This window comes from Alligator mississippiensis, chromosome 1, assembly GCF_030867095.1.
Source record: "Alligator mississippiensis isolate rAllMis1 chromosome 1, rAllMis1, whole genome shotgun sequence".
Lineage (NCBI taxonomy): Eukaryota > Metazoa > Chordata > Crocodylia > Alligatoridae > Alligator > Alligator mississippiensis.
In genome coordinates, this window is record NC_081824.1 from 213,648,911 (window position 1) to 213,670,259 (window position 21,349).

General features: G+C 46.9%; 1 protein-coding gene across 3 annotated transcripts in view; it reads right to left on the bottom strand.

The window, feature by feature from the left end:
- Positions 1 to 21,349, bottom strand: part of WDPCP (WD repeat containing planar cell polarity effector) — a 292,599-nt gene that overhangs the window by 194,226 nt on the left and 77,024 nt on the right. For all 3 annotated transcript variants that reach the window (XM_014595109.3, XM_019500762.2, XM_019500763.2), the window contains exons 3-5: positions 3,576 to 3,660; positions 1,766 to 1,810; positions 692 to 742 (exon numbers count right to left, since the gene is read on the bottom strand). In XM_014595109.3, the coding sequence (XP_014450595.1) occupies positions 692 to 742; positions 1,766 to 1,810; positions 3,576 to 3,636 (157 nt within the window). In that variant the 5' untranslated portion in view covers positions 3,637 to 3,660. The remainder of the gene's footprint in view (positions 1 to 691; positions 743 to 1,765; positions 1,811 to 3,575; positions 3,661 to 21,349) is intronic.

The window sequence follows — 21,349 nt, forward strand, 5'->3', positions numbered from 1 at the left end:
GCTGACTAAAATGGAAGAATCATTTCCTTGGTTTTTCTTGAGATGTATTGGTTGATACATGCCTAAGTATTGTTTGCCTTGCTGGCTACAGCATCGCACTGATGGCTCATGTTCATACTATGGTCTATTATTACCCATAGGTCCCTTTCAGTCACGGTGCTAGTCAGTTTGGCACCATTGAGCCTATAAGGATGTTGGAGATTATTCGTCCCCAGATGGAGCACTTTACACTTTTAAATGTTGAACCTCATCTGGTTCTGATCCGCCCAACCTACCAGCCTGTCTAGGTCCGCCTGTATCTGCAGTCTATCTTCAAGTGTGACCACACTCCCCCACAACTTGGTGTCATCCACAAACTTGGCCAATGAGCTCTTCACCCCCACATCCAAATCATTGATAAAAATGTTGAAGAATTCTGGGTTAAGTTTATTTTTGTGTTTTCTTTTGGCAAGGGAAATGAGAAGCGATGTGGACTAACATGATCACTGACATAAAAAATCTATATACATAAGAAAGAATTAGTTATAACTTTTTTATTGTTTTATGTCCTATAGTTCTATGATGTTCTATCTCCTACCGTATGGAATGTGCAGAAAATTGAGTTTGAAGCCAAGGGGTTATTTTAGCATTTTGACATGGGCAATTAAAAATAATGCAGTTTTACAACAAGGAAGTCAGAAACTGCCCTTACATTCCATGAGCTGTTGCTTCTCTTCTAAGTAACCATACTTCATTTGTGATACTAAAATAAAAAAAGAATGAAAAGATTAATGATAATCCTCACAACTGCTGTCAGCAAATATTAATACATTAGAGAGACGATTCATACATTTTGATAAAACACAGAAATTTGCACAAAATTAAAATGGACCTGATGTTTTCACCTCATAGTCAGATATCTTAAATTTGCAGTGAAAGAAAGGCTTATGCAGCCCAACAGGTGGGCCAATATTACTGAGCCTCCAATCTGATCAGATAGTGAAGTGAGCTGCAACTGAATCCAGAACAGAAGCTAAGTCAGTCTGTCATCAGAATCATGGAGACAGCATATTAACCACCAAGCTAAGTACATGGGATGCCCACACAAGCCTCCACTTTAACCTGGCCAGGAACAGGAAGTAACTCTAGCTGAAAAGACCTTTCGGCCCATCATGAAACTTCTAGGATTAACAGGATTAATCAGATAAAGAAAATTGATCATTCACTCTGAAATGCCTATTTCAGATATCAAGTAAGGATCCAGGAAACTAACGACAGTGCATTCTCATGCGTTTATGATGCCCTCTGCTGGGATTCCAATAAACAAGCTACTGGAATCAAATATTCAACTGGTCATATCTAAAACAAAATAATCCATTTAAATCATGTTGTTAACTAGGTTTACTAATAGTCCTATACCACATATAAGATTGTTTGGTAACACTGAAGCCTCACTGATCCAATGTTTGGTTTATACTGTCTATATAAAAGGTATTTTGTGACTAAAGACTACGCATTTATTTATTTCTTTATTCTTTCTATATAATGAAATAAAAATGTTAAAAAAATAGGTTCAGATTACTCAGAAGAAACTCTTTTTCTATATTTTCTTATTCTTTGTTCAGGAGAGACTTTCTACCTTTCCTTATTTTAGAGAAATATAAAGACTTCTATATATTAAGAAGAAATTCATAGCTATGTTTATATGTAATTCCATTAGCTAAACAAAGTAGATTAAACATTTGAAAGTTTTTTCATCTGTAGCTAAATACAATTTATACTCTACCTGTTTCTTTTTTGTCATAGTACTGATGGATCCCAATATCACTGTCTATATAAATGAGAGAAAGTATATAATTAATGGTTGTGTAACATTTGGGAAAATACAACTTAAGAAATGAAACTGAACCTTTTATTTTTTTATTATGTATTGCTAGAGGAAGCAACATGTTAAGGTATATAAGCAATTTCCCCTATTTACCCTACACCATATAAGGTATATGAAAGTGGGACTCTCAACAGCCAATAAGTAATGACTCAATGGGTATGTGTACAAGTACTTAATTTCCCATCGAACTGTCATTTCCTTCATATCCATTATAGTTTTCCCCTCAACTGCTGATATAGAAATATGCCCTTTACCACCTTCCTAATCATCATCTCTTCATGTTCTTTCACAAGGAGATGATCATTGGTAGAGGGTGTATCTGAGAATAGTCTAGAATGTCTCCTGATGACTGACATCACTGCCCTAAAGGCAACAATTATATTTTTAATACTCCTGAACTTTGGCACGATGCCTTACCAATAATTCAACAATCCCCTTTCTAGCTATGGAGCACTCTGAGTTATTGTAATGACTTTAAAGTCATAATATTTTAATGTAAATTTGCCCAAGATTAAATCTCTCTCATCCTGATCTTGGGAGAATGCGAATTTGGAAGAATTCCTTAAGAAGAGAAGAAAGAAGTAATCAACTGTCAATGGACAGTTGATTTTAAAATAAAATAGCATATCTGTACAAGGACTTAGAATATTAAAATAAGCTCTGATGACAGATGATGGAAGTGGTCAAGAGCGAATGATAAGTTAGGATATAGCTCTTCAATTTATCACAGTTATCTTCTCTGCAGATGTGATTTTATAAATAGCATTAATAATATACAAAACCATCTTAAGTTGGAATCCATTACTAAAAGATCTGAAAATAATGAAATATCTTTTAAAGATCTGGTTCCTCCAAAGAAGCCAAATTTAAAAGGTCAGGGTTCTAATATGTAGCAGCCCCATAACATGTTTGTAAATAATTATGATAATTGTACCTATTTTATTTAGGCTGTCATTTTTTTTTCTGGTCTGTCTTCTGACCAAATATGTGGTTATTACACAATGCTCTTATGGAGAGAAGGAATACTGAGGGATAGGGAATCAGTAGTCATACATTTATGCATGTATTTAAATATTACTGGAATACATCTTGTTAAAACCGTGATAGGGACTTGGTATCATAATATACATTGTGTTGATATCAAACACTTCAAAACCAGTGGTTTGTCGAGCACTGAATTTTAACATCAACAAGGTTAGAAGAATAAAGGTTTTTTCCACATGGGTGGTAATTAGTCATGTATCTCAAATGACTCCTAAAATTAGAATGATAGATTAATAAGATAAATATATTCTTCTAAGTATAAAATATCAATTTTCTATTCCAAATAGCTAGAGCATGAGCAATAAAGGATTGCTACATCTAAAGTACAAATTATAATGCCTCTGCAATCAGCTCAAATACTGATATTCATTCATCCAAACTAGTCATTATAGTGAAACCTATAGTAAAACAATGCCTGGCTGCTTTACTTAGAAGGAAAAAATGAACCAAACTATATGTACACTTAATAGCCTTCAAAACTTAAAGGGATGCTTCAATGAGATAAATAAGGAACTTGACCATGCTCAAAGATAATATCTTTATATGATTTGAAAATAAACTTCACACGTGTATTTAGAATTTAATATCACTTGAATATTCATTGATAGGTTTTGTTATTTTGCTTCAGAAAAAGAAGGATGGAATCTGGTCACAGTTGACTTACCCCTAATATGTAGGGTATTCTTCAAAGACCACAGGTGCATCTCAGTCAGGCAGAAAGACATTTGATGGCAGATGGAAACTCAGCCCTATCAAAGGAAGGAAAGAAACAACATGTGCAAATTAATTACCTTCCATCACCAATGAAACTGGAAATCCCTTGGAAACTAGGTGGTAAAAGACCCTGTCACTGGTGATAGTTTATATAAAGGGTGAAGTTTTCAGCATCAGCAAACTCTGTGTTATATATGAATGAGTATAATAAGAGGATGAATATTTGCTATTATGAGAAAGGATAAATTCATATTTAGGGTCAAATTTACAGACAGCCTCAGGCCGGCCTCCAACTTTGTGTTTGCAGTTGTTTACGTGCACAATTATTACTTTTGTGTGTGCCAAACTGCCCAGCCCTGCACAACCCTAAAGTCACTTTTTAGCAGCCTGGTTTATGAATATCAGTATGTACTTTTAGGGCCTAATTCTGTAAACCCTGCACACCAGGAAATCACAGTAAGGTCAACAGAGAGTTTTGAACACAAGAGATGTGCAGGCACTCATTATTAATGTTAAATATCAAAATATTTCTCAAGTGATGTCTTTCTAAATTAGAAACTTTGTGATTTATTAATTTAATAAGTTCACCAAGGCAACAGATGCCTATCAAATAAAACTTATGTATATGAGGTGATGTTAATAAAACAACACACAACAAAATAACCCCACACCTCAAAGACACTCCACAACTTACAGCTGAAATCCTTCAAGTGTTATCTCTGCATATTCATAGTCATAAGGATGCTTTCCCTTTTCTCCTCTTTCCTCTCAACAAGCATCAGGAATTTTCTGAACATAGTGCATGATCTACATATACCAACTGCCTTAAGCTTTTTTTTGGCTAAAACCAAAAGTCTAATGAAAGAAATCCCAAGAAGAGGAAGGATAGGTATTTGACATGAATATGTAGAGGCAACATTCAAAGAACCACAGTTAGTAAGGCACTGACCATAATCCTTTTCATTTTCAAGCTGGGTTCTTCATTTCTCTTGTGACAGTCCAAGTAGCATTACAACCCTCAGTGGGGTGACCTAAGAAGTTGTGATTAAAGGAGGATTGTAAAACTGTCCTCCCCCAAAGTGAATAACTAACATAAATGTTAAGAGAGTAGTACTCTGTAAACATGAGTACAGAAACTCAGGTAGCAGCCCTGAAGGTTTTTGTGATAGAGTCATAAAGAAATAGGGAAATAGAGAAATAGGACTGCAAGGGGCCTCTACCAGTCATCTTGTTCAACCCCCTGCCTGAGGTAGGCTCATCGCTATTCAAACCATCCCATACAACCATAAGCTAAACCCTACATAAGACTACCATCAACCCTGACACAGCATAGACCTAACACCCTAACCTGTCACAGGTAAAGTAGGGGAACTTCAGCAGGCAATGCTGTCAATATACACCCAAGAGGTCCTGGGTAAAGGGCATGCCCTCTGCTACAGAGGAAGTCAAAACCTCCAGCAGTCCATACCAATCTGACCATGAGATAAAATTCCTTCCTGATCCCAAATATGGTGAGTGGCAAGACCAACTAGCCAACGCTACCACTGCCACCCGCCCCAAAGGCAGCTCGGCCCAAACCTCCACTGGAAAAAGCCCAGCGTTGCCCTGACCCCAGCCTGCCCTGAGCACAGGTCAGGGGGCACATGCCCCCGCATGCCCTCCCAGAGTGCACATGGCTCAATCCCGGGTTCCACCCTGCGGTGCAGCACCTGCTCCTGCCCCACTCCCTCCCTCACAGCAGGGACCTATGGGAGTGGGGCTACGGGGTGGGGGGCTGCAGCCACTCCAGAATTTGCCATAGTTCCCCCCCAAACCTCCTCCCAGTGACGCCACTGCCCACCCCAAGTGCAGCCCAGCCCAGCCTTCTCTGGGAAGAGCCCAGCACTGTCCTGGCTGCAGCCTGCCCCACCCTGCTTAGATCTGGGGGCACATGCCCCCCATGCCCTCCCAGGGGTATGCGTAGTAGTGGGAGACACCCCTGATGCCCCCCAGGTGGCTCAGTCCCATGCCCCACCCTAGGCAGCCCTTGAGCTTTCCCCAGCTCCACTCCCTCCCCCACCACTGGGGCAGCCCAGCCCGCCCCACCCTTCACGCAGATCTGGAGGCATCCACCCCCATGCCCTCCTGAGGTGCGCGCAGAGGTGAGAGTCGCCTCCCCTCCACGTGCCCCCTGGATGAGCTACTCGCAGCTGTGTCCTGCCCCAGCTGTACAGCGCCTGCCCCAGCCCCACCCCCTCCCGCACCACAGAGGCCTCATTCTGCTCCCCCTTAAAAACAAGAAAAAAATATAAGGGGGTACAAGAGATGAAACTTTGAGTCAGAAGGGGTACACTTGTTAAAAAAGGTTGAAAACCCCTGTCCTACAACTTCATTAAGATCACTGCCCACAGCTCCGAGATCTCCTCTCCCAGTTCCTTCAGGACCCTGGGCTGAAGTTCATCTGGCCCTGTTGACTTGAATTCATTCAGACCCAACAAAAACTCTCTGACCTTATCTTTTGTTATTTTCTCCCTCAGCTTGCCCCCTTCCTTATCCAGATAATCCTTATTAGGTGTTTGCTGCAGCTTAATTTTTTTGTGAAGACTGAAGCAAAGTAGCTGTTGAGTAGCTCTGCCTTCTTTGCATCTTCAGTTAGGAGTTCTTCCTGGCTTGTTAATAAAGGATCTACAACTTCCTTGGTCCTTCTTTTCTGGCCAACATATTTATATAACCTCCTCTTGTTATCCTTTATCTCCTTTGCCAGGTGCAGTTCTTCTTTATCTTTGCCTTCCTGATTTTGTCCCTGCAGGTTCTTGCTGTTTCCTGGTTTTCCTTGCTGATCCACCCATTCTTCCATAGCCTGTATGCTTTCCTTTTGTATTTAAGGCATTTTAGAAGCTCCTTGTGCAGCTTCATTGGTCTCTTTTGTCATTCTTTTTGTTCTTTCATTGCATCAAGATAGTTTCTTGATGGGCTTCCAATACTGTGGCCCTTAGAAGCTCCCAGCCCTCCTGGGCACCTTTATCCTTCAATCTATCTTCCCACGACACCATGCTTATTAGCTCCTTGAGTTGGATACAATCTGCCTTTTTGAAACCTAGCAGCCTAATTTTGCTGATTTCATGCTTTCCTTGACTCAGGATCTGGAATTCTACTATATTGTGATTGCTTTCTTCCAAGTTACCCATCACCTTCACATCCTCCACAGTTCTTCCTGTTTGGTCGGGACAAAATCCAAGATAGATGATCCCCTAGTTGTATCCTCCACTTTCTGGAACAAAAGGTTGTCCTTCACACAAGTTAGGAACTGGCTTGACATTTTATGTTTGGCTGCATTATTCTTCCAGCATATGTCTGGAAAATGGAAGTCTCCCATCAGTACCATCCACCATTTTGAATAGATTTGCCACCTGCTTGAAGGGTACCTCATCCACCTCCTCTTCCTGATCAGATGGCCTAATAAATCCCCACCATTATATCAGAACTGCATCTTTCACCTTTCATCTTCACCCAAATGCATTCTGCTTTCCCATCTTCTTCCTCCTGTACCAGGAAACAAGTGTATGTGTTTTTGATATACAAGGCAACACCATTCCCTTTTCTCCCAACCCTATCCTTCCAAATTAGAGTGTAACCCTCCATGGGCATGTCAACATATGCAAGCGCATGTGCTTGAGGCAGCTCAAATAGAAATGGTACAAATTTGAACCAGGGCTTTTGCCTCGGTGCACGTGCTTGGACATGCACTTTGTTATGGAGCAAATTGTACCACGTGGGGCAATATAACCCTGCCTAGCTCCTCCCAAATCTGCAACCAGGGGGAGCTAGAGCCCAGGGTCAGCACCCGTGTTGTCCCCAAAAGTATGAAAAATTGCCCTGTCCTGGCCCCATCTGTACAAAAAGCTGCCTTAACAAGCAGCTCAGGGCTACTCACTCTCAGGAGCTTCTGGGGCCCAGCCAATTGGTACCTGGGGACACCCCTTGTGCCAGCTAGACTGCTGCAACAGCATCCCAAATCCATTTTTAAAAATACCCCCAAATTCATGTTCTTCCACAATTAAAACAAAAGACCACTCTACACACACACACACACACATATATATATATATCTAAAGAGAGACAGACAGACAGTGATCAGTTGGGCAATGCTTTTTTGTTATATTTACAATGTTAAACCAATGCGGAAGCCTACCAGTGTCTCTGTCATCATGATAAAATAAATTCTAAATACCTATATGTGTTGATGTGTGCTTTTGGTTTTCTTTGCACATGATGGGTGTGTGATGGGGGACATGATGTTTGCAGGAAGGGGATGGGAATAGATGTGGGGGAAGGCAGGTGGGTGTGTGTGGAGGGATGTGGGTTGGTGTGTGGGGCAATTGGTGGGGGGACTGTGGGTGTGGGAGAACCTGCTACTCAGGAGGGGTGGGTCCCCTGGCACCCCAGGGTGCAGCACCTCCCCCACAGCACATGGAATTCCCCCTCCACAGCACCCCAGCTCCCCCCTGGAGGGCCACAACCCCTATCCCAAACAGGGCCCCAGCCCCCTGCCCAGGATCCCAGGTACCCTGGAAGGCCCCAGCCCCTCCGCCCAGGGCCCCAGGCACCCCCTGCCCAGGATCCCAGCTCCCCCCCTGGAGGGTCCCAGCCCCACCTGGAGGGCCCATAATTTACATTTTGCAGCAGCAGTGGGAGTGGGGTGCTCTGAGCCATGGCGACAGGACCCAGCACAGCGTGTGAGGCCCATGCACCAAGCCCAGCCCTTGGGGAAACGCCCTGGGTTTCCTGCACGCTGCACCGAGTCCCACCTCTGCCCCACTGTGCCTCCAGGGAGGTGGCACATGCTGGAACCCGGCCCAGCCCCATGTGGCTTTCTAGTCCAGCTTTGCACCAGAGTGGGTCAAACAGCTCTGGGAGGCATGGCTCACGTGCGTGCCTCCTGGAGCCGTGTGGCCCGCTCCGGTGCAAAGCCAAACTAGTGAGCGGCACTGGTCTGGACCAGGTCCTCACCCCCCACAGCCCCAGGGACATCCCCTTGCCACCCCTCACACCCACCCACCACCATAAGCCCCCCCCTCCCCCACTTACCATGGACAGTGCTGGGGCTGGGGGCAGCAGGAGCACCAAAGAGATGCTCTGGCTGAAACCAGAGTGTTTCTTCTGGAGGACTGACTGCAGGTCCCTGACCATACCTTGCTCTGCTCTTCTGCGGAGCATTATTTTTAGACCCTTGGATATCCAGGGGTCTAATTTTCTCCTTGCACTGTAAACTTGCAGCGCAGGGAACATTTTTTTGTTCTCACATGTGCCTCTTGCCCTGTCTCAAAGGAGCTTGAGATGCACATTTTTGTGCACACTCGTCTGCACATGGTCCATGTTACTATTCCAGTCATAAGAGCCATCACCCCAGGTCTTGGTGATGCCAGTCAGATCATAGTTGTTTTTACAGGCTGCAGCATCCAGCTCAACATCCTTATTCCACCTATTTATTGCACATGTATACATGTGTTGGATATATTTTGCATTTTGATCTCGCTTCCCTTTTGTGTCACTTGTTGCAGTTGTGTAGCTCTCTGGCCTCACTGATCCAATGTTTGGATCCATAATAGGTCCAAGGAGGTGATACTTCCCCTCTATCGGGCGCTGGTCAGACCGCAGTTGGAGTACTGCGTGCAATTCTGGGCGCCACACTTCAAGAAGGATGCGGATAACCTGGAGAGGGTCCAGAGAAGGGCAACTCGTATGGTCAAGGGCCTGCAGACCAAGCCCTACGAGGAGAGACTAGAGAAACTGGACCTTTTCAGACTCCGCAAGAGAAGGTTGAGAGGCGACCTTGTGGCTGCCTATAAGTTCATCACAGGGGCACAGAAGGGAATTGGTGAGTATTTATTCACCAAGGCCCCCGGGGGTTACAAGAAACAATGGCCACAAGCTAGCAGAGAGCAGATTTAGATTGGACATTAGGAAGAACTTCTTCACAGTTCGAGTGGCCAAGGTCTGGAACAGGCTCCCAAGGGAGGTGGTGCTCTCCCCTACCCTGGGTGTCTTCAAGAGGAGGTTAGATGAGTATCTAGCTGGGGTCATCTAGACCCAGCACTCTTTCCTGCTTATGCAGGGGGTCGGACTCGATGATCTATTGAGGTCCCTTCCGACCCTAACATCTATGAATCTATCTCCTGATCACCATTCCCCGTGGAACCTAGTCCTCCTTACTAGGTTGGCCATATGACACCCAAAGATGCTCTTTCCCATTCTCATTGGATGGATCCCATCTCTTGATGGCAGCCCTCCTCCCAAGAACATCTGCCAATTGTTGAAGAAGCTAAAGCCTTCAGGTTGACACCACTACCTCATAGATTCATAGTGCTAGGGTCGGAAGGGACCTCAATAGATCATCGAGTCCGACCCCCTGCATAGGCAGGAAAGAGTACTGGGTTCAGATGACCCCAGCTAGATGCTTATCTAACCTCCTCTTGAAGACCCCCAGGGTAGGGGAGAGCACCACCTCCCTTGGGAGCCTGTTCCAGACCTTGGCCACTCGAACTGTGAAGAAGTTCTTCCTAATGTCTAGTCTAAATCTGCTCTCTGCTAGCTTGTGGCCATTATTTCTTGTAACCCCCGGGGGCGCCTTGGTGAATAAAACCTCACCAATTCCCTTCTCTGCCCCCGTGATGAACTTATAGGCAGCCACAAGGTCACATCTCAACCTTCTCTTGCGGAGGCTGAAGAGGTCCAGGTGCCCCAGTCTCTCCTCATAAGGCTTGGCCGGCAAGCCCTCAACCATACGAGTGGCCCTTCTCTGGACCCTCTCCAGGTTATCCACATCCCTCTTGAAGTGTGGCGCCCAAAACTGCACGCAGTATTCCAACTGCGGTCTGACCAGTGCCCGATAGAGGGGAAGTATCACCTCCTTGGATCTGTTCGTCATGCATCTGCTGATGCACGATAAAGTGCCATTAGCTTTTCATCACACTGCCGACTGATGTTCATCTTGGAGTCCACTAGGACTCCAAGATCCCTTTCCGCTTCCGTTCCACTAAGCAGGTCATTCCCTAGGCAGTAGGTATGCTGGACATTTTTCCTCTCTAGGTGCAGCTCTTTGCATTTCTCCTTGTTGAATTGCATTCTGTTGTATTCCGCCCACATGTCCAACCTGTCCAGGTCTGCTTGTAGTTGATCCCTGCTCTCCGGTGTGTCCACTTCTCCCCACAGTTTTGTGTCATCTGCAAACTTGGGCAGAGTACACTTCATTCCCTCGTCCAAGTTGCTGATGAAGATATTGAAGAGTATCGGTCCAAGGACAGAGCCCTGCGGGACCCCACTGCCCACACCCTTCCAGGTCGATACCGACCCATCCACTACAACTCTCTGGGTGTGACCCTCTAGCCAATTTGCCACCCACTGGACCGTGTAGTCATCCAAGTCACAGCCTCTTAACTTGTTTACCAGCATGGTGTGGGATACCGTATCGAAGGCCTTCCTGAAGTCTAAGTATACGACATCAACCCCTACTCCTGCGTCCAGGCGTTTTGAAACCTGGTCATAAGAAGGGACTAGAATAGTCAGGCATGATCTACCTGCTATGAACCCATGCTGGTTCCCCCTCAGCATAATTTGTCCTGCCGCGCTCTCGCAAATGTGAGCCTTGATAATTTTTTCGAAGACTTTGCCAAGGATGGAGGTGAGACTGACTGGCCTATAGTTGCCTGGGTCCTCCTTCCTCCCCTTCTTGAAAATGGGGACCACATTGGTCCTTTTCCAGTCCTCTGGGACCTGGCCTGTGTGCCACAAGTGTTCAAATATTCCCGCCAGTGGCTCTGCAATGACGTCAGCCAGTGCCTTCAGTACCCTCGGATGGAGCTCATCTGGGCCTGCCGACTTAAAGGTATCCAGTTCCTCCAAGTGACTCTGCACCATCTCAGAGTCTATGCATGGCAGTCTGGTGCCTTGCTGCTGCCTCTCTACAATCCCAGTGAGAGCCTTGTCCTGCTCCTCACTTAGGAACACTGAGGCAAAGTACTCGTTGAGGAGTTCAGCCTTGTCCCCCCTGTCCGTCACCAATTGCTTCTGCCCCTTTAGTAGGGGTCCTATTCCACCCTGGGCCTTCCTTTTACTCCCTATATATCTAAAAAACAATTTTTTGTTATCCTTTACTTGGGATGCCATCCTCAGCTCCATGGTAGCTTTGGCCTGTCTAACTGCCTCTCTACAAGTGCGAGCAGAGTAGGTATACTCCTCTTTGGTAATCTCTCCCCATTTCCACTTTTTATATGCTCCCCTTTTAGTCCGCAGGCTGCCCTGGATTTCTCTGGTCAGCCAAGGAAGCCTCCTGGCCCCTTTCCCTCTTTTTCCTTGCAAGTGACCCTGGCCTTCCATGGGAAGGACTGATGAGAACACCACTTGTGCTCCAAGCTCCTGAATCCTCCTGCCCAGAGCCTGTCAGCTTTGATCTACTCGGTGTCATTCCTGGCAGTATTGTTGGTGTGTAATAGTATGTAGGCATGCACAAGCTGGAAGTGGTAGTGGTCTGAAGGATGGATGAACTATGGCAGACTCTGTGACATCCTGAATTTGAACACCAGGCAGGCAGCACATTTTCTAGGCCCCCAAATCTGGATAATAAATTGGTGTCTCTGTCTTCCACAGAAGGAAGTCACCAGCCACCACCATTCTTCTCTTCCTTCTTGGTGGAACAGTCCTGGAGCCCCTGTCCCCGGGTCCTTGTATTTCCTGCTCTCTAGGATGCTACATCCTTTGCCTCATGCCTGTGGATGTCCTCTCCTTTGCCTCTTCCTCAGCAGTTCCACTGCAAAGTGCTTGAAAGTAGTTTCTGACTTAAAGTGCTCCTCTTCAGTTCTGGGGGCCTTCCTTCTTTGAGTAGTCACATAGTAGCACTTCTCCTCATTGCCCTTTGGCTTCTCCAATACCAGCCTCTTGTAACCCTTGTCCAAGAAATTTTTGTAGTTCTGGAAGCAATGCAGCGTTGAGAATCTTTGAATCTTCTCTTCCAGGGCAAACACCAGCTTACAGCTGGTGCAGATGAAGTGGTCCTGAACCCCTGGGAGGAAAAAAAATATGGCATATCCCATGCAGGTCACAACAGCTAATCCAGACTCCACTTGTGCCTCCTCTGCTCTCTGGAGAACACCTATGCTGTAAGGAATTGGAGCCGGGGGGTGGGGGGTAGAGGAGAGAGTGAGGTGGGAGGGGGAAAAAAGACACACCACAAGACGGAGAGGATCCCAAAGCTCCTTAAACCCACAGACCACTATCCCATGCTCCTTATTCATGTGGGCACCAACGACACTGCTCGGAGCACTCCCAGCCAGGTCATGAGGCACTACAGGGATTTGGGAGCGGGGCTTAAGGGTCTGGGGGCACAGGTGGTGTTCTCGTCGACCCTCCCAGTCTCAGGCTATGGGCTGAGAAGGGACAGGAGCATCTATGTGGTCAACCAAAGACTGCAGCGCTGGTGTCGTCAGGAAGGCTTTGGCTTTCATGACCACAGCCTGCTCTTTGGGGAGAGAGGCAGCGAGCTGCTGGGAAGAGATGGCCTCCACCTCTCCCCCCTAGGGAGGAGGCTCTTCTCAGCCAGACTGGCTGACCTACTCCACCGGGCTTTAAACTAAGCCCGTTGGGGGACGGGGGGACTACTGCCACTGCTGGCCTGCTGAGCAATCCTTGCAAAGCCAGCGGATCACGGCGCTTCAGGGAGCCCACCCCTGCCCTGGCCCTGATAAAATCTGTGGGGAAAGAAGGAGCCCCCCAGGGGGCACTTGCCTGCCTGTACACTAATGCCAGGAGCTTGGGGAATAAGCAGGAGGAGCTCATCCTCCTGCTCAGTGCAAACAATTACGATGTCATAGGGATAACGGAGACCTGGTGGGACTCCACCCATGACTGGACCACGGGTATAGATGGCTATACCCTGTACAGGAGGAATCAAGTAGAGAAAAGGGGCGGGGGTGTAGCTCTCTACGTTAAGGAAAGCTACACATCCCTGCAAGCCGATATTGGCGACCAGGGTGGACAGCTGGAGACCCTCTGGGTTAAAATCCGTGGGGAACACGGCACAGGGGACACAATGGTGGGAGTCTATTACAGACCTCCCACTCAAAGTTCTGAGCTTGACCAGGAGTTTGCCCAGGAACTGGCTGAGGCAGCTTGCTCCAGGATCATGATTGTCATGGGTGACTTCAATTACCCGGACATCTCGTGGAAGGATCACTCAGCAAAATCTGAGAGGTCGCAGAGCTTCCTCTTGTGCGTGCATGACCTCTACCTGACTCAAGAAGTCTATGGGCCAACGAGAGGCAAAGCGCTGCTCGACCTGGTACTGGCTACTGGGGATGACCTAGTCGGCAACCTAGTGATCGATGGGAAGCTGGGTGACAGCGACCACGAGCTGATCACCTTCACCATCCGCCAAAACGCTGGCAAGTCGGTCAGCAACACGCAAGTCCTTGACTTCAGGAAAGCTGACTTTGACAAGCTCAGGAGGCTTGTCAGTGAGGCCCTAAGGGACCGTGACCACAGGGAGAGGGGAGTTCAAGAAGAGTGGTTGCTCCTCAAGGGAGCTATCCTCAATGCACAAACTAAGTCTATTCCATCTTGGAGGAAAGGCAGCAAGAGGGCACAGCAGCCCCCCTGGCTCTCCAGGGACCTAGCAGACCTCCTGAGGCTAAAAAGAAAGGCCTACAAAGGATGGAGGATGGGAGTCACCTCCAAGCAGGATTATTCTGCACTGGTCCGGTCCTGTAGGGAGCTGACCAGGAAAGCCAAGGCTGCAACTGAACTCCAGCTAGCTTTGAGCATCAAGGACAATAAAAAGTCCTTTTTCAGATATGTGGGGAGCTGGAGGAAAAGCAGGGGCAACGTTGGACCCCTGCTGAACCAGATGGGACAACTGACAACTGACGCCCAGGAAAAAGCCAACCTATTAAATAGGTACTTTGCGTCAGTCTTTCATCAGCCCCATGGGACGCCCATGCCTGCTACACGGCCGGGAAGTCCGGGTGAGGGTGATCCCCTGCCCTCCATTAATGCTGACTTTCTGAAGGAACATCTTGAGAAGCTGGATACCTTCAAGTCAGCCGGCCCTGACAAGGAGCTGGCGAGCATCATAGCCCAGCCTCTAGCATGGATCTTTGAAAACTCTTGGCGCTCTGGTGTAGTGCCCGAAGACTGGAAGAAGGCCAATGTGGTGCCTATCTTCAAGAAAGGGAGGAAAGTGGATCCGGCTAACTATAGGCCCATCAGCCTGACTTCTATCCCGGGGAAGATCTTAGAAAAGTTTATTAAAGAGGCCATCCTTAATGGACTGGCCGACGTCAACATCTTAGGGGATAGCCAGCACGGGTTTGTTGCGCGTAGGTCTTGCTTGACCAATCTCATTTCCTTCTACAACCAGGTGACCTATCACCTGGACAAGGGAGAAGAGATTGATGTCATATATCTTGACTTCAAAAAAGCCTTCAATCTGGTGTCCCATGATCACCTCTTGGAGAAACTGGTCAATCGTCGCCTTGGGTCCTCCACGATCCACTGGCTGGAAAATTGGCTCTGGGGTCGGACCCAGAGGGTAGTAATTGATGGAAGTCACTCATCGTGGTGTCCTGTGACCAGTGGGGTCCCCCAAGGTTCTGTCCTTGGACCCATACTGTTCAACATCTTCATTAATGATGTGGACACTGGAGTCAGAAGTGGACTGGCCAAGTTCGCCGACGACACCAAACTTTGGGGCAAAGCATCCACACCAGAAGACAGGCGGGTGATCCAGGCTGACCTGGACAGGCTCAGCAAGTGGGCGGATGAGAATCTGATGGTGTTCAACGCCGATAAATGCAAGGTTCTCCACCTTGGGTAAAAAAAAACCTGCAGCATCCTTATAGGCTTGGCAGTGCTATGTTAGCTAGCACTATGGAAGAAAGAGACTTGGGGGTCATCATTGACTACAAGATGAACATGAGCCTGCAATGCGATGTGGCGGCTAGTAAAGCGACCAAAACACTGGCTTGCATCCATAGATGCTTCTCAAGCAAATCCCGGGATGTCATTCTCCCCCTGTACTCGGCCTTAGTGAGGCCACAGCTGGAGTACTGTGTTCAGTTTTGGGCTCCACAATTCAAAAAGGACGTGGAGAAGCTTGAGAGAGTCCAGAGAAGAGCCACGCGCATGATCAGAGGTCAGGGAAGCAGACCCTACGATGACAGGCTGAGAGCCCTGGGGCTCTTTAGCCTGAAAAAGGGCAGGCTCAGGGGTGATCTGATGGCCACCTACAAGTTTATTAGGGGTGACCACCAGTATCTGGGGGAACGTTTGTTCACCAGAGCGCCCCAAGGGATGACGAGGTCGAATGGTCACAAACTACTTCAAGATCATTTCAGGCTGGACATAAGGAAGAATTTCTTTACTGTCCGAGCCCCCAAGGTCTGGAACAGCCTGCCACCGGAGGTTGTTCAAGCGCCTTAATTGAACACCTTCAAGATGAAACTGGATGCTTATCTTGCTGGGATCATATGACCCCAGCTGACTTCCTGCCCTTTGGGCAGGGGGCTGGACTCGATGATCTTCCATGATCCCTTCCAGCCCTAATGTCTATGAAATCTATAAGACCCTGCACACCAAGCACCCACACCAGGGCCCTTGGCCCATGCTCCTAAATACACACATATATGTACAGCCATTTGTTCCCTGGCTCCTTCCTACAATGAACTCTCTATATGAATTCCAGTTCTGTTTGCTGCCCTCTGTTCACTGCTCCCACAATTCATTAGGGGCTGCCTTTTTATAAGGCTACCTATCCTAGCTTCACCCCTCAATTACCTAAACCAACGCCACCCAGAACAAGCCCTGTAACTCCAGAAGGGGGAAGAAAAGAAGAGAACAAAAAGAGAGAAAGAAAGAGAGAGAGAGAGAGAGAGAAACAAGAAAGAGAGGAGAAAGAAAAAAGGAAAAATGAAAACATCAATGCATCAATGGGTGCATCCAGACAAGTGCGCATGTGCTTCTTGCCCTGTCTCAAACCCCTTTGAGACACGGCAAGAGACACATGCGGGGAAAAAAAAAATGTTCCCTGTGCTGCAAACTTGCAGCACAGGGAAAAAATTATACCCCTGGATCCAGGGGTCAAAAATACCACTCCGCAGAACAGTGGAGCAAGGCACAGTCCCAGACCATGCCCAGAGCCAGCAGGGAGTCAGTCCTCCAAAAGAGACACTCTGGTTTTGGCCGGAACATCTCTTTGGTGCTCCTGCTGCCCCTGGTCCCTGGTGCTGTCCAAGGTAAGTGCAGGGGGGGGGGGGAGTGGATGTCCCCAAGGCTGTGGGGGGTGAGGACCTGACCCAGATTGGTGTGGCTTGCTAGATTGGCTTTGCACCAGAGCAGGTCACACGGCTCTGGGAGGCATACACAGGAGCCGTACCTCCCAGAGCCGTGTGACCTGGTCCAGTGCAAAGCTGGACTAGCAAGCCACATGGGGCTAAGCCAGGTCTCACTGCATGCCACCTTCCTGCAGGAACAGCAGAGCAGAGGTGGGACCCAGCACAGTGTGCAGGGACCGCATGCCGACTCCTGCCGACCCTGGGGCCCCTTCGCCACCTGTCCAGGCCAGTCCCCCAGCAGCAGGACCTGGTGCAGCACGCGGGGACCACCGTGTACCAGGCCCAGCCGGGTCCTGTCAGCCCTGGGGGCCCACTCTGGCAGGCTGGGCTGGTCTTTTGGTGGCAGGACCCGGCGCGGGACATGGTGACCGTGTGCTGGGCCCAACCCAGTCCTGCCAGCCCTGTGGCTGCTCGTGCTGCCTGGTTGGGCCAGTTCCGCAGCACGCGGCACATGGTCCTGCGTGCCACAGGACTGGCCCGCCTGGGAAACACGAGCAGCCCAAGGGCTGGCAGGACTGGGTTGGGCCTGGCACGCAGTCACAGCATTGTGTGCCGGGCCCTGCTGCCAAGGGACTGACCCAGCCAGGCAGCAGAGGGTCCTTAGGGCTGGCAGAACCTGGCTGGGCCCAGCACATGGTCCCCAAGAGCTGGGAGCAGCAGGCTCAGAGTGCCCCACTCCCACTGCTGCTGTGAAAAGTAAGTTATGGGCCCTGGGTGGGGGGGCTGGTGCCCTCCAGGGGGGAGCTGGTACCCTGAGCTGGGGAGCTGGGGCACTGTGGGGAATAGAGGCTGTGGCCCTCCAGGGGGAAGGTGGGCTCCTATCGGGGGGGACATTTCATGTGCTGTGTGGTGGGGCTGTACCCTGTGGGGGCCAGGGGACCCACCCCTCCTGAGCAGCCCCCCCACAAGTTCCCCCACACCCACAGTTCCCCCAGCAATTGCCCCACACCTACCCACACACCAACCCACATCCCTCCACACATACCCACCCACCCACCTTCCCCCACACCCCTTCCCACCCCCTTCCTGCAAACATCATGTCCCCTCATCACACACCCATCATGTGCAAAGGAACCCAAAAGCACACATCAATACATTTAGAATTTAGAATTTATTTTACCATAATGACAGATACTGGTAGGCTTCCAAATTGCTTTAGCATTGTAAATATACCAATAAAGCACTGCCCAACTGATCGCTGTCTCTCTCTAGGGGTGTGTGTAGAGTTGTCTTTTGTTTTAATTGTGGAAGAACATGGATTTGGGGGTATTTTTAAAAATGGATTTGGAATGCTGCTGCAGCAGTTCAGCTGGCACAAGGGGTAGTGTCCCCAGGTACCAATTGGCTGGGCCCCGGAAGCTCCTGAGAGCGAGTAGCCCTGAAATGCTTGCCAGGCCAGCTTTTTGTACAGATGGGGCCAAGACAGGGTGGCTTTTTATACTGCTGGGGACAGCATAGGTGCTGGCCCTGGGTTCTAGCTCCCCCTGGCTGTAGATCCGGGAGGAGTCAAGCAGGGTTATTTTGCCCCAAGTGGCATAATTTGCTCCTCAACAAAGTGCATGTTCAAGCACGTGCGCTGAGGCAAAAACCCCGTCTCAAATTTGCACCTCTTCTATTTGAGCTGCTGCAAGTGCATGTGCTTGCATGTGTGGATGTGCCCAGTGATGCCACCTAAGTCCTGATAGGTAGGACTGTAAAACCGTTCAGTATTTTCAGCCTAGCCAACACATTTGTCACAATACACAGCTAATCCACTTAAACAGTGCCACCCGGAAACAGCATTTTTTATCTTGAACCCCAAAAGTACAAAAAAGTCTTTCTGACTTCCAAAATCCCTTAGTCCTATCCAAGCAGAAGCTCAAACCATGTACATCTAGCAAACGGAGTGTAGTTTTCTTCTAGACAAGACTGTGGTTTAGGAAGAGCACCTGAAGATTAATGATCTGGTGCAGAGGGAGTTTAGGCATGACTTTTTAGACATGGACGAGGACATGGTACAGTTTTGTCTGTGTGGAGTACAGTGAAAGTGGGTTAGCCATTAAATCCTGTAACTCTCATTTTTTCTGGCAATGTAAAGAAATAAAATACTTTAACAACACATGGAACAAAAACCAGTACTCAAGGTCCAGCATTTAAGGTCCTATGATAGAGTAACACTAGAAGACAACATTTTACCAAAATTTTCAGAAATCCTATGATGGTAGGACTGAAATAAAAATAGAACTTTTGTCTTAGGTGCCTGGCAGGCACACCTTACCAGACCTCAAAGAAAGGATGGGAGGATGTGAGCACACAAATAATGTAATGTATTGATGATGAACCTGGATATGTTTTTACCCTCTGCTCAGAAAGAAATTCTTTTCTAGTTCTGAAAGTTTTATAGCAGTATAAATGGTGCTCTGAGCTGAACCAAAAACTTCAGCATGTCTACAAAGAATATCAGGTCAAAAAATAATTAATATCCTGTGATCCAACCCAAGAGGTAAAGCAATTTGGCCATGCTGGATCAGGGTGCTCAATATAATCTTCCAAAGAAAGCAGGTTCTTTGATACCAAGAAGAAAAACAGAAATGTCAGAAGACTTTCATCAGTAGAGGCATATGATTTATGATAGCTGAAGACCTGGATGTGATATATTGCATTTTTTTAGTTATTAGGAACAGATCTTCATTAAACAATTGATGTATTTGGCCTCTTACTGCTACAGAAGGCTTTCACTGTATTTCTTTGGAAGGCAGAAGAGTGAATAAAATTTACTACAGTTCATCTGTATATTTCACACCTCCGGCCTCCTGACAAGTGTTTCATTTCTACTCTGAAAAACAACTTCTTCCAAGATTGAAGGTTCACTCTCACTCAGAAATCGATCTTATTCTTCATTGCAGATTTGAAAATTACTATTCACCAAGTCAGATTAGGATGAAGAGTGATCTTAAAATATCTGCTAAATATGGCAAAACTGATTTAAACTTCTCCATGCATTGGAAGCAACAGAGACCTTAACAGGTCTGGTAATATTTAGAACAAAATCCTTACTTTGCCATCATCTCATTATGACTATTCTATTTTGGTCTTAGTCTGTTTGTGAGCCAAGCCTTGAACATCAGAGACAGAGAATGAAAGAAAGGAGCAAAAGGGAAGCATTGGATTAAGCACCAAACGAACCTTTCAAGTGCTTTTGTCCCCTTGAGTGTCAGAGAGACAAAGACAAAAGGCTGCTAATGCCTGAGCACCGAATTATCATTTTTCGAGACTTTTTTTTTTTAATTTGCATTCAGTGAGTAAAAAAGGAAAAGATTTTCTTGCAAAGAGAAACTAAAACTAAATCTTCGTCTGCAACTGAAAACCGATGTGTTGACAGTCTGGGGTAGCAAAATTCTGCTTACTCCCAAAAAAGGTATGAGGATGGACTCTGCCAAAGGTACTTGGTCCCTAACCAGGAACTATCACTTCTAGTCATGAGAGGTAGTTCAGATTATCAGAACAGACTTTCTTTGGCTTCTGATCTCTGACTACCAACAGGATGGTTAACTAGCATCAACTACCATCTAGGGTTCATTTGTGAAGTAATAAACCAACCCCTGGAAAGGGATACACCTTTTTAACTGTCTTCTAGCCTGAGACACCTTGTATTTAGTTATATTTTACTTTAGACAGCAAAAAAAGTTCCTGAAATGATGTGTGACACATTACATCCACTGATATTTTGTCTTACAAAATTATTCTCATCTGCTAGGGCAAACATTTGAAGAAATTCAATCCAGCCTCTGCAGGCAATGTTACATCCAATGTATAGATACCCGCTTTTTAGTATAATTTTATATCTTTTTTTTTTAAATTAACAAATCTACAACATTTATAATGTTCCTTTAACTGTAAGAATATGGCCCTGCTCCTGCAAAGATTTATGCAGGTACTTTAAGTACTAAAATAACTGGAATGGCTCGTGATAAAACTTAAACATGTAAATCTTAGCACAATTTGGGCCAATATGCAACTGCACTTAACTGTCACGCTAAAACATGAATTCAGTATGGTTGTTTCTGTTTGCTCTCTCTTCTTAAGTTATAAAATATCCTGCTCTGACTGCCCCAGTGCCCACTCAGGTTTTGCAAACACTAGGCGGTTGACATTGTGTTAAATGTGAAAACTCTCCAAAGAAGGGAACTGGTCTAAGATGAGGTAAGTGGCTAGCTTCAGCATCTAGATTATTTTTTTAAAAAAGCATTGTGTGCAGTTTTACAAGCTGTTATTATTTTATATACCAAAGGATATATGTCAAAGAATCTACAACTCTAGCCTTTCAGTCCCTGAGCCTCCCTGGCTATCTGTGGCCCTGCCTCAGAGAGCTACTTTCCAGTTC